This window comes from Strix uralensis, chromosome 33, assembly GCF_047716275.1.
Source record: "Strix uralensis isolate ZFMK-TIS-50842 chromosome 33, bStrUra1, whole genome shotgun sequence".
NCBI lineage: Eukaryota > Metazoa > Chordata > Aves > Strigiformes > Strigidae > Strix > Strix uralensis.
The window spans coordinates 938,835-952,430 of record NC_134004.1 but is presented as its reverse complement, the minus strand read 5'-3'; the positions used below and the strand labels follow the sequence as shown (position 1 = coordinate 952,430).

The 13,596-nt window shown below is 67.7% G+C and overlaps 1 protein-coding gene across 1 annotated transcript; it reads left to right on the top strand.

Moving 5' to 3' along the window:
- Window positions 1-197: 197 nt before the first annotated feature.
- On the top strand, window positions 198-12,700 carry KIF5A (kinesin family member 5A; the record flags this gene model as incomplete). Its single annotated transcript, XM_074853794.1, is given in 15 exon segments — window positions 198-1,218; window positions 4,143-4,230; window positions 4,696-4,769; window positions 4,866-4,970; window positions 5,068-5,116; window positions 5,867-5,922; window positions 6,026-6,113; window positions 6,952-7,076; window positions 7,530-7,634; window positions 7,720-7,868; window positions 8,608-8,756; window positions 8,859-9,055; window positions 9,305-9,373; window positions 10,064-10,270; window positions 12,554-12,700. Coding segments are annotated over 15 exon segments (1,737 nt in total), but the record flags the coding sequence as incomplete, so codon positions are not given.
- Window positions 12,701-13,596: the final 896 nt, after the last annotated feature.

The following is a 13,596-nucleotide window of genomic DNA, read 5'->3' as shown; positions in this document are numbered from 1 at the left end:
CGGGTGGGCACAGACGAGAGGGGGGACACGGGGGGGCACAGGGGGGTGCTCGCGGGCTGGGTCGCACGGGGGGGGCGCGGTGCCGCCCGTGGGGGTGCCCCTGGGGTGAGCGCTCCGTGCCGGCCCCCCCGCGCGGTTTTGGGGGTCACGGAGGGGGCGGTACCCCCTCACTGCCCCCCCGGGCTGGGCAGGGCCATCAAGGACACGAGTGTGTCCGGCCTCAGCGCGGGGGGGGGCGGCATGAGTCAGGAGTGCTGGCGTCCCGCGTGGGGGCGGGGAGCTTAGCGGGGGTGCAGGGGGGGGCCTGGCCCTGCGCCGACACCCCCCCGCCCCCAGCCAGGACAGGGTCGCCACCGTCCTGCCCCCCCCCTTCCCCGGCAATGAATCAGCAGTTTGGGGGGACCGTTCCCAGGGCCGGGACTCGTGTCCCCCCCGCCCCCCCCCCCATCTCCGTCCACCTTAAGAGCCGCGAGCAGCTCCACCTTAACGCGAGGGGGGGAGGGCATGTGCGTGCGGGGAAGGGGGGGGGCGGCCTCTCCCCCCGCCCATCACCCGGTACCGGGGCTGCAGTGGCGACAGCAGCGCGGTCACTGGAGCAGGGGGCAGCAGCAGGAGCGCTGCGGAGCATCCCCCCCCCTCCCGGCGCCGCCCTCCCTCCCGCATCCTGCATCCCCGGGCAGCATCCTGCATCCCTGGGTACCACTCAGCATCTCTGGGCAGCATCCTGTATCCTTGGGCAGCATCCTGCATCCCCGGGCAGCATCCTGCATCCTTGGGTACCACCCAGCATCCCTGGGCCAATATCCTGCATCACCGGGCAGCATCCTGCATCCCTGGGTACCACCCAGCATCCCTGGGACAGTATCCTGCATCCCGGGGCAGCATCCTGCATCCCTGGGTACCACCCAGCATCCCTGGGTACCACTTGACCCTTAGGTTATAACCCGCATCCCTGGGTACCACCCGCATCCCCGGGTGCCATCCCACACCCTTGGGTACCAGCAGCACCCTTGGGCCCCCCCTCCGGCCCCCTCAAACTCTCCTCGACGTCTGTGTGTGCCCCCCCCCCCCCCGCGGCCCCCCCCCGCCATGGCCGAGCCCAGCACCGAGTGCAGCATCAAGGTCCTGTGCCGGTTCCGGCCCCTCAACCAGGCGGAGATTCTGCGGGGGGACAAGTTCCTGCCCGTCTTCCAGGGCGACGACAGCGTGGTTGTGGGGGTGAGTGCGGGGGGGGCACAGGGACACCCCCCCTCCAGCCTTGGGGAAGGGGGGGGCACAGGGATGGGGGCACAGCCGGAGCGAGGGCGGGGGAATAGCCAGGTTGGGGGGTAACAGGCCTGGGGAGGGGGGGGGGGGGTGACAGTCAGCTTGGGGGGGGCAGAGTGCGGGGGGGGGCACAGGGACACCCCCCCCCCAGCCTTGGGGAAGGGGGGGGCACAGGGGATGGGGGCACAGCTGGAGCGAGGGGGGGGGCGGTGACAGTCAGCTTGGGGGGGGGGTAGAGCCTGTTTGGGCGGGGGGGGGGGAATCGCCTTGGGTGTGGCCGGTGCCCAAATGGGCCCAGCTCGCCCCCCCCAGGGCGTTTCCCCCGCACCCCCCCCCGCCCCCTCTCCCTTCCCCCCCCCCCATTCCTTTTCTAAGGTTCCTGGCACTCCCACTTTCTCCCAGTCTGGCCCAGTGCCGGGGGGGGGCGGGGGGGGGTTGGTGTTTACAATGAGCGGAGACGCCCTGACCCCCGGGGACAGCACCGGGCGGGGGGGGCGGGGGGTTTTGCCGCAGATCCTGCCCCCCCCCCCCCCCCCGCTGCGGCCCGGCCCTTTGTTAGGGGGTGAAGCCGTGGGGGGGGGGCTCAGAGACCGCGGCCAAACCCCCCCAATATGGGGTGTTCCCCCCCCCCCCCATAACGCCCCCCCCTTGCACGGGGCCGAGTAGGGGGGGGGTTCTGCTGCACAGAGGGCCCCGCCCGGTCTGGGCACCCCGACCCTGAGATGGGGGGGCCCCGGGGGAGGTGGAGGGTCCTTGGGGTGGGGTGGGGGCAGTGGGGTGCCGGGGGGGGGCAGTGGGGCGGGGGGGGTGTCTGTGCCGGCTCTGTGGGTGGTGTTGTGTCGCTGTGCGGTTGTGCCGGCGCAATGCGGGGTGTTGGGGGGGGGCGGTTGTGCGGGGGGGGGGGGGGGGCTGGTGGGTGCGGGGGGGGGGGGGGAGCGGCGGGGGCTGCGTGGGGTGGTTGTGAGTGGGGAGGGAGGGGGATGCTGGGGGGGGGGGTTGGTGCGTGACTGTCGGCGGGCGGGGCGGGGCGGTTGTGCCTGCGCTGCGGCGGTTGGGGGGGGGGGCGGGGGGGGCTGGTGTCGGGGTCTGTCCCCGTGTCCGTGTGTCCCCGTGTCCGTGTGTCCCCGTGTCCGTGTGTCCCCGCGGTGGCTGCGGAGGTTCAGCACCGGGGCCTGGACAGCTCCCGGCCGGGGGTGGGGGGGGGAGTGGAATGGGGGGGGGGGGTTGCGGGGGATGTATGGGGGTCTATGGGAGTCTGTGGGGGTGCTGGGGGGTATATGGGGGTGTATGGGGGGGCTGGGGATATATGGGGGTGTATGGGGGGCTGTGGGGGGGTTGGAGATCTATGGGGGTCTATGGGGGGCTGAGGGGTGTATGTGAATCTATGGGTGTGTTTAGGGGGCTGGGAGCCTGAGGGGGGTCTATGGGGGGCTGAGGGGTCTGTGGGGGTGTATGGGGGTACTGGGGGTCTCTGGGGGCCTGTGGGGCCTATAGAGGGGCTGAGGGGTCAATGGGGGGGACTGGGGGTATATGGGGGGTCTATGGGGGACTGTGGGGGGTGCTGGGGATATATGGGGGTGTATGGGGGGCTGGGGGGGGTTGGAGATCTATGGGGGTCTATGAGGGGGCTGGGGGGTATGGGGGTGTATGGGGGGACTGGGGGCCTGTGGGGGCCTATAGAGGGGCTGAGGGGTCTATGGGGGGGACTGGGGGTATATGGGGGGTCTATGGGGGACTGTGGGGGGTGCTGGGGATATATGGGGTTGTATGGGGGGCTGGGGGGGGTTGGAGATCTATGGGGGTCTATGAGGGGGCTGGGGGGTATGGGGGTGTATGAGGGGACTGGGGGTCTCTGGGGGCCTGTGGGGCCTATAGAGGGGCTGAGGGGTCTATGGGGGGGACTGGGGGCCTGTGGGGTCCCATGGGGCCTATAGAAGGACTGAAGGGTCTATGGAGGGACTGGGGGTGTATGGGGGGGCTGTGTGGGGGGGTTGGAGATCTATGGGGGTCTATGGGGGGCTGAGGGGTGTATGTGAATCTATGGGTGTGTTTAGGGGGGCTGAGAGCCTGAGGGGGGTCTATGGGGGGCTGAGGGGGCTATGGGGGTGTATGGGGGTGTATGGCGAGGCTGTGGGTCTGCGAGTATGGATGGGCTGAGGGGTCTGTGGGGGTGTATGGGGGGACTGGGGGTCTCTGGGGGCCTGTGGGGCCTATAGAGGGGCTGGGGGGTCTATGGGGGTGTATGGGGGGACTGGGGGCCTGTGGGGGCCTGTGGGGCCTATAGCGGGGCTGAGGGGCCTATAGAGGGACTGGGGGGTCTATGGAAGCCTATGGGGCCCATAGAGAGGCTGAGGGGTCTGCGGGGGTGTATGGGGGGACTGGGGGTCTCTGGGGGCCTGTGGGGCCTATAGCGGGGCTGAGGGGCGTATGGGGGTGCATGGAGCTGTATGGGGGTACGGGGGGACTGTGGGGCCTATAGAGCTGTATGGGGAGACTGTGAGCCTATAGGGGTGTATGGGGAGTGTATGGGGCTGTATGGGGGGTTGGGGGTGTAGGGGGTCTATGGGGAGGTTATGGGGGAGTCTATGGAGTTCTGGGGGGTCTAGGAGGGTGGGGGGGGGCTGGGGGTCTATGGGGAGTGTATACGGGGTCTGGGGGTGTATGGGGTCCGGAGTACCTGGTGTGTGGGGTGTGTTTCGGGTGCTGGGGGTATGAGGGGATTGGGGCCCCCTGCAACCTCCCACCCTTACTGGGATTCACTGGAACTTACTGGTTCCCTTGCAAGGGGAGCCCTGAGGCTGGCACAGCCCCCCCAGCACCTTCGGGGGGGTCTCTCCTGGCCACTGACCCCCCATGTCCCCATCCCCCCCCCCCAGGGCAAACCCTATGTCTTCGACCGCGTCTTCCCCCCCAACACCACCCAGGAGCAGGTCTACCATGCCTGTGCCATGCAGATCGTCAAGGGTGAGGGCCGGGGGCTTGGGGGGGGCCCTGGGGGGGTCCCCGGGGGGGCCCTTAGCTGGGGGACCCTCCTCCAGGGACACCCAGATCCATGGGGACGTTGGAGGGTGGGTGGGAGGTGACAGGAACAGGTTGGGGGGTGGTGCTGGCACAGGGAGATGCACAGGGGGGTCCTTGGGGGTGTCCAGCAGGTCTGGGGGGCTCTGCAGGACTTTGGGGGGGTCACTGCAATCTCCGGGAGTTTTGGGGGTGACTGTGGGGTCCTTTGTGGTATCTCAGGGGTCTTTGGGCATCGCTGGGGGGCTTGGTGATCTCAGGTTCCCAGGGGGGGCAGGGAGCCCTTGGGGATCTCAGGGGAGTCCCTCGGGGTTTTGGGGGGGGTCTATGGGGTCTCTGAGGGTCCTGGGAGTCCTCAGAGGTTTCTGGGGGTCCCGGAGGGGTTTCTGTCACCCGCCCCCCTCCCCACAGACGTGCTGGCCGGGTACAACGGCACCATCTTCGCCTACGGGCAGACGTCGTCAGGGAAGACCCACACCATGGAGGTGAGGGGGCCAGGGGAGGCTTTGGCGGGGGGGGGCAGCACCCCCTGGGCCCTGGCACCCCCCTGGGTGCTCACCACCCCCCCCACCCCCCCCCAGGGCAAGCTGCACGATCCCCAACAGATGGGCATCATCCCGCGCATCGCCCAGGACATCTTCAACCACATCTACTCCATGGATGAGAACCTCGAGTTCCACATCAAGGTTGGGACTGGGAGGGACTGGGAGCACTGGGAGGACTGGAAGGTCAGGTCCTGACCCCCCCACCCCTACCCTGACACCCCCAATTCCCTCCTACTAGGTTTCTTACTTTGAAATTTATCTGGACAAGATCCGGGACCTGCTGGACAGTGAGTGGGGGGGGGGGGGGCACTGGGGAATACTGGGTGGGTACTGGGAGGCACTGGTGGCACTGAGAAGCTTGGAGGCACTGGGGAATACTGGGAGGCCCTGGATGGATATTGGGGAGCACTGGGAGTCAGTGGAAGGGTGTGGGGGAGTACTGGGAGCACTGAGTGTGAGTGGAGGGGTGTGGGGGGGCACTGGGAGGCACTGGGAGCACTGAGTGTGAGTGGAGGGGTGTGGGGGGGCACTGGGAGGCACTGGGAGCACTGAGTGTGAGTGGAGGGGTATGGGGGGGCACTGGGAGGCACTGGGAGCACTGAGTGTGAGTGGAGGGGTATGGGGGTCACTGGGAGGCACTGGGAGGCACTGGGAGGCACTGGGAGGCACTGGGAGCACTGAGTGTGAGTGGAGGGGTGTGGGGGGGCACTGGGAGGCACTGGGAGGCACTGGGAGGCACTGGGAGCACTGAGTGTGAGTGGAGAGGTATGGGGGGGCACTGGGAGGCACTGGGAGGCACTGGGAGCACTGAGTGTGAGTGGAGGGGTATGGGGGGGCACTGGGAGGCACTGGGAGGCACTGGGAGCACTGAGTGTGAGTGGAGAGGTATTGGGGGGCACTGGGAGGCACTGGGAGCACTGAGTGTGAGTGGAGGGGTATGGGGGGGGGCACTGGGAGGCACTGGGAGGCACTGGGAGCTCCTAGGACACGTTGGGGGGTCACCCCCCAGCCCCTTCACCCCACATTCCCTCCACCAGTGACCAAGACCAACCTGTCGGTGCACGAGGACAAGAACCGGGTTCCCTACGTCAAGGTGAGGAGCAGTTTGGAGGGTCCCTTGGGTGGGGGACCCCAAGGAGCACCCCTAGAGGGGGAGCTGGGGCCTCACCCCCCCACCCCACCCCCTGCACCCCCAGGGCTGCACCGAGCGCTTCGTCTCCAGCCCCGAGGAGATTCTGGATGTGATCGATGAGGGGAAATCCAACCGGCACGTGGCTGTCACCAGTGAGCGCCCTGGGGACACGGGGACACGGGGTGGGGGGAGATGGGACATGGCGGGGGGGGGCAGAGTCCCTGTTGTGCAGGGTGCTGTGGGGTGTTTGGGGTGCCGGGGGTCCCTGGGGTGCTGTAGGGGTCATGGGGTACCTTGGGGGTCCCTGGGGTGCTGTAGGGGTCATGGGGTACCATGGGGGTCCCTGGGGTGCTGTAGAGTCCCTGGGGTGCTGTAGGGGTCATGGGGTACCTTGGGGGTCCCTGGGGTGCTGTAGGGGTCATGGGGTACCATGGGGGTCCCTGGGGTGCTGTAGGGTCCCTGAGGTGCTGTAGGGGTCATGGGGTACCCTGGGGGTCCCTGGGGTGCTGTAGGGTCCCTGGGGTGCTGTAGGGGTCATGGGGTACCCTGGGGGTCCCTGGGGTGCTGTAGAGTCCCTGAGGTGCTGTAGGGGTCATGGGGTACCCTGGGGGTCCCTGGGGTGCTGTAGGGTCCCTGGGGTGCTGTAGGGGTCATGGGGTACCATGGGGGTCCCTGGGGTGCTGTAGGGTCCCTGAGGTGCTGTAGGGGTCATGGGGTACCATGGGGGTCCCTGGGGTGCTGTAGGGGTCATGGGGTACCCTGGGGGTCCCTGGGGCACCACAAGCATCCCTGGAGTGCTGAGGGGGTACCTGGGACACTGTCAGGGGGGTCTCTGGGTTACCATGGGGGTCCCTGAGGTTCAGTGGGGGACCCTTGGGGCACCGCGGGGTCTCTGGGGCATTGTGGGGTGCTGCGGGGGTCCCGCAGGGTTGCGGGGGTCCCGCCCGGGGGCCAGAGGCGCGGGCGTGCAGCCTGTCCCCGTGCCCGCAGACATGAACGAGCACAGCTCCCGCAGCCACAGCATCTTCCTCATCAACATCAAGCAGGAGAACGTGGAGACGGAGCAGAAGCTCAGCGGGAAGCTCTACCTGGTCGACCTGGCCGGGAGTGAGAAGGTCAGAGGGACCCCAACACTGTGGGACCCTGGGGAGCTTGGGCTGGGGGGTTCTGGGGTCTTGTGGGGGGGCCCTGGGCTGGGGTACGTGGGATTGGGGGGATCTCTGAGGGGACTTGGGTGGAGGATGTCCCCAAGGAGGACATTGGGAGGGTGGGGGGGGGGCTGTGGGACACTGGGCTTAGGGGTCTTCAGGCTGGGGTGGGGGTCTTTGGGGGACCCTGGGGAGCTTGGGCTGGGGGGTTCTGGGGTCTTGTGGGGGGGCCCTGGGCTGGGGTATGTGGGATTGGGGGGCTCTCTGAGGGGACTTGGGTGGAGGATGTCCCCAAGGAGGACATTGGGAGGGTGGGAGTCTTTGGGGTGGGGGGGTCTGTGGGCTGTGGGACATTGGGGTGGGGGTCTTTGGGGGGGTTCCTGGGCTGGGGGGGCCCCCCTGAGCTGCCTGGACCCACAGGTCAGCAAGACGGGGGCTGAGGGGGCCGTGCTGGATGAGGCCAAGAACATCAACAAGTCGCTGTCGGCGTTGGGCAACGTCATCTCGGCCCTGGCCGAGGGCACGGTGAGAGCCCGTGTGACCCCCCCGCACCGGCCCCCTGCCCGGGGACCCCCTGCTGACCCCCCTGTGCCCCCCCCGCCCCCCGCAGAAGGCCTACGTGCCCTACCGGGACAGCAAGATGACGCGGATCCTGCAGGACTCGCTGGGGGGGAACTGCCGCACCACCATGTTCATCTGCTGCTCCCCCTCCAGCTACAACGACGCGGAGACCAAGTCCACCCTCATGTTCGGGCAGAGGTAGGGGAGGGGGCTGGGGGTGTCAGGGCGCCCCTGCACATCAGCTGCGCCCCAACGGCACCCCAGGCACCCATTGGGTCCCAACTGCACCTCAAGAGCACCCATTGCACCCCAACTTCAGACCCCCATTGCAACTCAACAGAACCCCATGCACCCCAGCTGCACCCTGTGCACCCATCGCACCCTAACTGAACCCCAACAGCACCCCAAACACCCATGGCACCCCAACTGCACCCCACCAGCACCCACTGCATGCCAACTTCACCCCAACATCCCCCCATGTACCCATTGCACCCCAACTTCCCCCCATGTACCCATTGCACCCCAACTGCACCCCAGCAGCACCCACTGCGCCCCAGCTGAACCCCAACCGCGCTCCATGCACCCATTGCACCCCAGCTGTGCCTCAGCAGCACCCCCACGCACCTGTTGTACCCCAAGTGCGCCCCACGGGCTCGTTGCAACCCGACTTCACCCCGAGAGCACCCACTGCACCCCAACGTCACCCCATGCCCCCCTTGCACCTCAAGTGCACCCCAAGCACCCCCATTGCACCCCAACCTCACACCCCGCAGAGGGGGCTGCGTCGGGGGTCCCCAGACCTGCGAGGGGAACGGGGGGAAGATGAACCCTGAGATCTCAGGGGGCACTTCAGGGCAATCCCTGGGGGATGCTGCCTGGAAAGCGGGAGCAGGGAGGGCCCCAGTTGAGGGGTGCTCCCCCCCTCCCCAACATCCAGGGCCAAGACCATCAAGAACACGGCGTCGGTGAACCTGGAGCTGACGGCCGAGCAGTGGAAGAAGAAGTACGAGAAGGAGAAGGAGAAGAACAAGGCGCTGAAGGAGACCATCGGGAAGCTGGAGGCAGAGCTGAGCCGCTGGCGGAGCGGTGAGGGGGGACCCTGGTGTCTGGGAGGGAGGACACCCCCCCCCCCGCCCCCCCAAAAAAAAAAATCAGCACCAGGTGGGGAAACTGAGGCCGTGTCCCCAGGGGAGGCTGTGCCCGAGACGGAGCAGCTGAGCGGGGCTGAGGCGGAGGCCGGGACGGGCGAGGGGACGGGGACGGGCCCCGCCGGTGAGACGCCCCTCAACGACAACAGCTCCTCCATCGTCATCCACATCTCGGACGAGGAGCGTCGCAAGTACGAGGAGGAGATCCGCAAACTCTACAAGCAGTTGGATGACAAGGTGGGGGACACCCCCCACCCCGCCCCGGGCCCCTCCCCGGGTCCCCCTGTTGACCCCCAAAGACCCTTCTAGACCTGCCAAGGACATCCCCCCCACTCCCAGGGCCCCTGAAACTCCCCTTGGGGACCTCCTAGGCCCCCCAGCATCCCCCAGGAGCTCCTGGCAGCCCCCAGGACCCCCCCCAAGACGCCCCCGACACCCCCAGTCCCTCGGGGCCGGCTGGCACGGACCCTCCTGTCCTCCCCCCAGGACGACGAGATCAACCAGCAGAGCCAAATCATGGAGAAGCTCAAGCAACAGATGCTGGACCAGGAGGAGGTGAGGGGCCCATCCCTGCCCCCCCCCCAGCCCCTGTGTCCCCCCATTTCTGTCTGACTGACCCTGTAACCTCGCCCTGCTGGGACCCCAGACTGATCCCCCCTGTGCCCCCACCCAGACCCCCTGGGACCCACTTGGACCCCTCTGGGACCCCCACCTTGACCCCCTGGACCCCTCCACCCTGAGTCCCTGGGACAACCCAATCTGACCCCTGGGACCCCCCCAAGGTGACCCTGCTGGACCCTCTCTGAGACCCCCGCTATGACCCCTCTGGGACCTCCACCTTGACCCCCTGGATCCCTCTGGGACCCCTTGGAACCCATCTAGGACCCCCACCCTGACCCCCTGGTCCCCTCCACCCTGAGTCCCTGGGACCCCTCAACGTGACCCCCCCCAGGACCCCTCTGGGACCCCTTGGAACCCATCTAGGACCCCCACCCTGACCCCCTGGACCCCTCCACCCTGAGTCCCTGGCACCCCTCAACGTGACCCCCCCAGGACCCCTCTGGGACCCTCTGCAACCCATCTAAGACCCCCACCCTGACCCCCTGGACCCTTCCACCCTGAGCCAAGCCCCTGGGACTCCCCAACCTGACCCTGCTGGAGCAGCTCTGGGACCCTTCCCTGACCCCTGGGACCCCTCTGGGCCTCCCCCACCCATGACCCCCTGGGTCCCTCTGGACCCCCCAGGTGCTGGCGGCGGCACGGGGGGGTGGAGAGGCGGCGCGGCGGGAGCTGGCGGCACTGAGGGCTGAGCACGGGGCGGCCCGGGCCGAGGTGGCCGAAGTGCTGGCGGCGCTGGAGGAGCTGGCGCGCAGCTACGACCGCAAGGCGCAGGAGGCCGAGGACACCGGGCGCCACAACCGCCGGCTGGCTGACGAGCTGGCCCGCACCGAGGTGACCCCCCCGGGGACCCCCGCTGGCACCCCTGGCAGGCATCCAACTGGGATTCCCAATGGGAGTCTACTGGGAACTCCCATGGGCACCCAGCTGGGAACCCCACTGAGACCCTACTGGGAACCCCCCATGGGCACCCAACTGGGATCCCTGCTGAGACCCTACTGGGAACCCTCCATGGGCACCCAACTGGGATCCCTGCTGAGACCCCCCCCACTGGGAACCCCAAATTGGCTCCTCAACTGGGAACCCCACTAGGACTCTACTGGGAACTCCCATGGGCACCCAAACGGGAACCCCACGGAGACCCTACTGGGAACCCCCATGGGCACCCAACTGGGATCTCTACTGAGATCCCTACTAGACCCCACTGGGAACCCCAAATTAGCTCCTCAACTGGGAACCCCACTAGGACCCTACTGGCAACCCCCATGGGCACCCAACTGGGATCCCTGCTGAGACCTCCCCCACTGGGAACCCCAAATTAGCTCCTCAACTGGGAACCCCACTAGGACTCTACTGGGAACCCCCATGGGCAGCCAACTGGGATCTCTACTGGGACCCCCAGTTGCCACCCCCAACTGGGATCCCTACTGAGACCCTCCCAACACTGGAACCCCAAAGTGGGTCCTCAACTGGGAACCCCACTAGGACTCTACTGGGAACTCCCATGGGCACCCAACTGGGAACCCCACTGAGACCCTACTGGGAACCCTCCATGGGCACCCAACTGGGAACCCCACTGAGACCCTACTGGGAACCCTCCATGGGCACCCAACTGGGATCTCTACTGAGATCCCTACTAGACCCCCCTGGGAACCCCAAATTGTCTCCTCAACTGGGAACCCCACTAGGACCCTACTGGGAACCCCCATGGGCAGCCAACTGGGATCTCTACTGGGACCCCCAGTTGCCACCCCCAACTGGGATCCCTACTGAGACCTTCCCAACACTGGAACCCCAAAGTGGGTCCTCAACTTGGAACCCCCCTGGGAAACCTACTGGTGATCCTCAGTGTCCCACTGGGACCCCACTGGGCACCTTGCCTGGCAAATGGGACCCAGACTAGGAAAAAACTGGGACCCCCATCAGCACCCCAGCTGGGGTCCCCAGAGCCAAGGCCCCTCCAAACTGGGACCTCCAAACTGGGCCCCAGGACCACACTGGGACCCCCAGCCTCTGAACCAGCAACCCCCAGAGCCCAGTCCCCCAGGTCCAAACTGGGATGATTTGAGCCAAGGATCCCCTGAAACAGGACCCTCAGACCTGGGACCCCCTAAACCCCAAACCAGACCCCAAAAAGGGGACCCCTCACCCACCCCTCAAACCAGACCCCAGAGAGGGACACCCCCTCAAACTGGGCCCCAAAGAGAGGAATCCCCCCCCAAAAACCATAGCCCAGAGGGGAAACCGCAAAGAGGGACCCCCCCATCCCTCAAACCAGACCCCAAAGAGAGAACCCCCCAAATCAGACCCCAAAAAGGGGGAACCCACTCAAACCACACCCCGAAACAGGGATCTCCCCACCCTTCAAACCAGATCCCAAACTGGGAGACCGTCCCCTTCAACTGGGATGCCAGACTGAACGCTCCTGGGGGACCATGGGGGGGAGGGTGGGATCTTGGGGTGCTGGGGGGTGGGGGGGTGTGCCAGGGATGGCGGGGCTGGGGGTGCCAGGGGTGCCAGGGCAGGGGGTTCTGGGGGTGCCAGGGGTGCTTGGAGGCACTTGGGGGGGGTGCAGGAGGTGCTGGGGAGGTGCAGGGGGTGCTGGGGGGATGCTGGGGTGCCAGGGGTGCAGGGAGGTGCTGGGGGGGTGCAGGGGGTGCTGCGGGGGTGCTGGGGTGCCAGGGGTGCAGGGAGGTGCTGGGGGGGTGCAGGGGGTGCTGCAGGGGTGCTGGGGTGCCAGGGGTGCAGGGAGGTGCTGGGGGGGTGCAGGGGGTGCTGCGGGGGTGCTGGGGTGCTAGGGGTGCAGGGGATGCTGGGGGGGGGTACAGGGAGGGTGCCAGGGTGCAGGGAGGTGCTGGGGGGGTGCAGGGGGTGCTGCGGGGGTGCGGGGGTGCTAGGGGTGCAGGGGATGCTGGGGGGGGGTACAGGGAGGGTGCCGGGGTGCAGGGAGGTGCTGGGGGGGTGCAGGGGGTGCTGGGGGGGTGCAGGGGGTGCCGAGGGTGCAGGGGTTCAGGGAGTTCAGGGAGGGTGCAGGGGGTTTGGGGGTGCCAGGGGTTCAGGGGGTGCAGGGGGGTGCAGGGGGGGGTCGGGGGGTGCCAGGCTGCCCCGTGCCCGCAGGCGACGACGCTGTCTCTGGAGACGGAGCTGCAGCGGGTGCGGGAGCTGGGGGGGCAGCAGCGCAAGCGGGCGGCCGAGGTGCTCAACGGGCTCATGAAGGACCTGAGCGAGTTCAGCCTCATCGTGGGCAACGGCGAGATCAAACTGGTGAGGGGGGGACGCCCCTGCCGGGCCGCACCCATGGGTGCCCCCGCGCCCGCGCTGCGCCCCACCCACGGGTGTGACCCGCTGGGGCCACGCTGGGCCTGTGTGTGTGTGTGTGTGTGACGTGGCCGTGCCGTGGCCGTGTCACGCCAACGCCCGGCGTGTGCTGTGCCCCCCGTGCCACGCCGTGCCCGTGCCGTGTCACACCCACGTGTGTGCCGGACCCGTGCTGGGCTGTGCTGGCCCGTGTGCCACGCGGTACCCACGTGTGTGCTGTGTCCATGCCACGCTTGTGCCACGCGGTACCCACGTGTGTGCTGTGCCCACGCCATGCTCATGCCACGCTGTGCCATGCCATGCCCACGTGTGTGCTGTTCCCCTGCCATGCCACGTCATGCTGTACCCACATGTGTGCTGTGCCCACGCTGTGCTGCACCATGCTGTAACCATGTGTGTGCTGTGCCCGTGCCACGCTTGTGTCACGCCATGCCCATGTGTGTGCTGTGCCCACACCACACTCATACCACGTCGTGTCACGCCATACCCATGTGTGTGCTATGTCCACGCCATGCTCATGCCACACCACGCCACGCCATGCCCACGTGTGTGCTGTGCCCATGCCATGCCCATGCCACGCTGTGCCACGCTGTACCCACGTGTGTGCTGTGCCCATGCCGTGCCATGCCACGTCGTACCCACGTGTGTGCTGTGCCCACACCATGTGTGTGCACATTCCATGCTCATACCATGCCACGCCATGCCGTACCCACATGTGTGCTGTGTCCATGCCATGCTCACACCATGCCATGCACACGTGTGTGCTGTGCCCATGGGCCCACGCCACGCCATACCCACGTGTGTGCTGTGCCCGTGCCATGCTCGTGCCCATGCCATGCTCA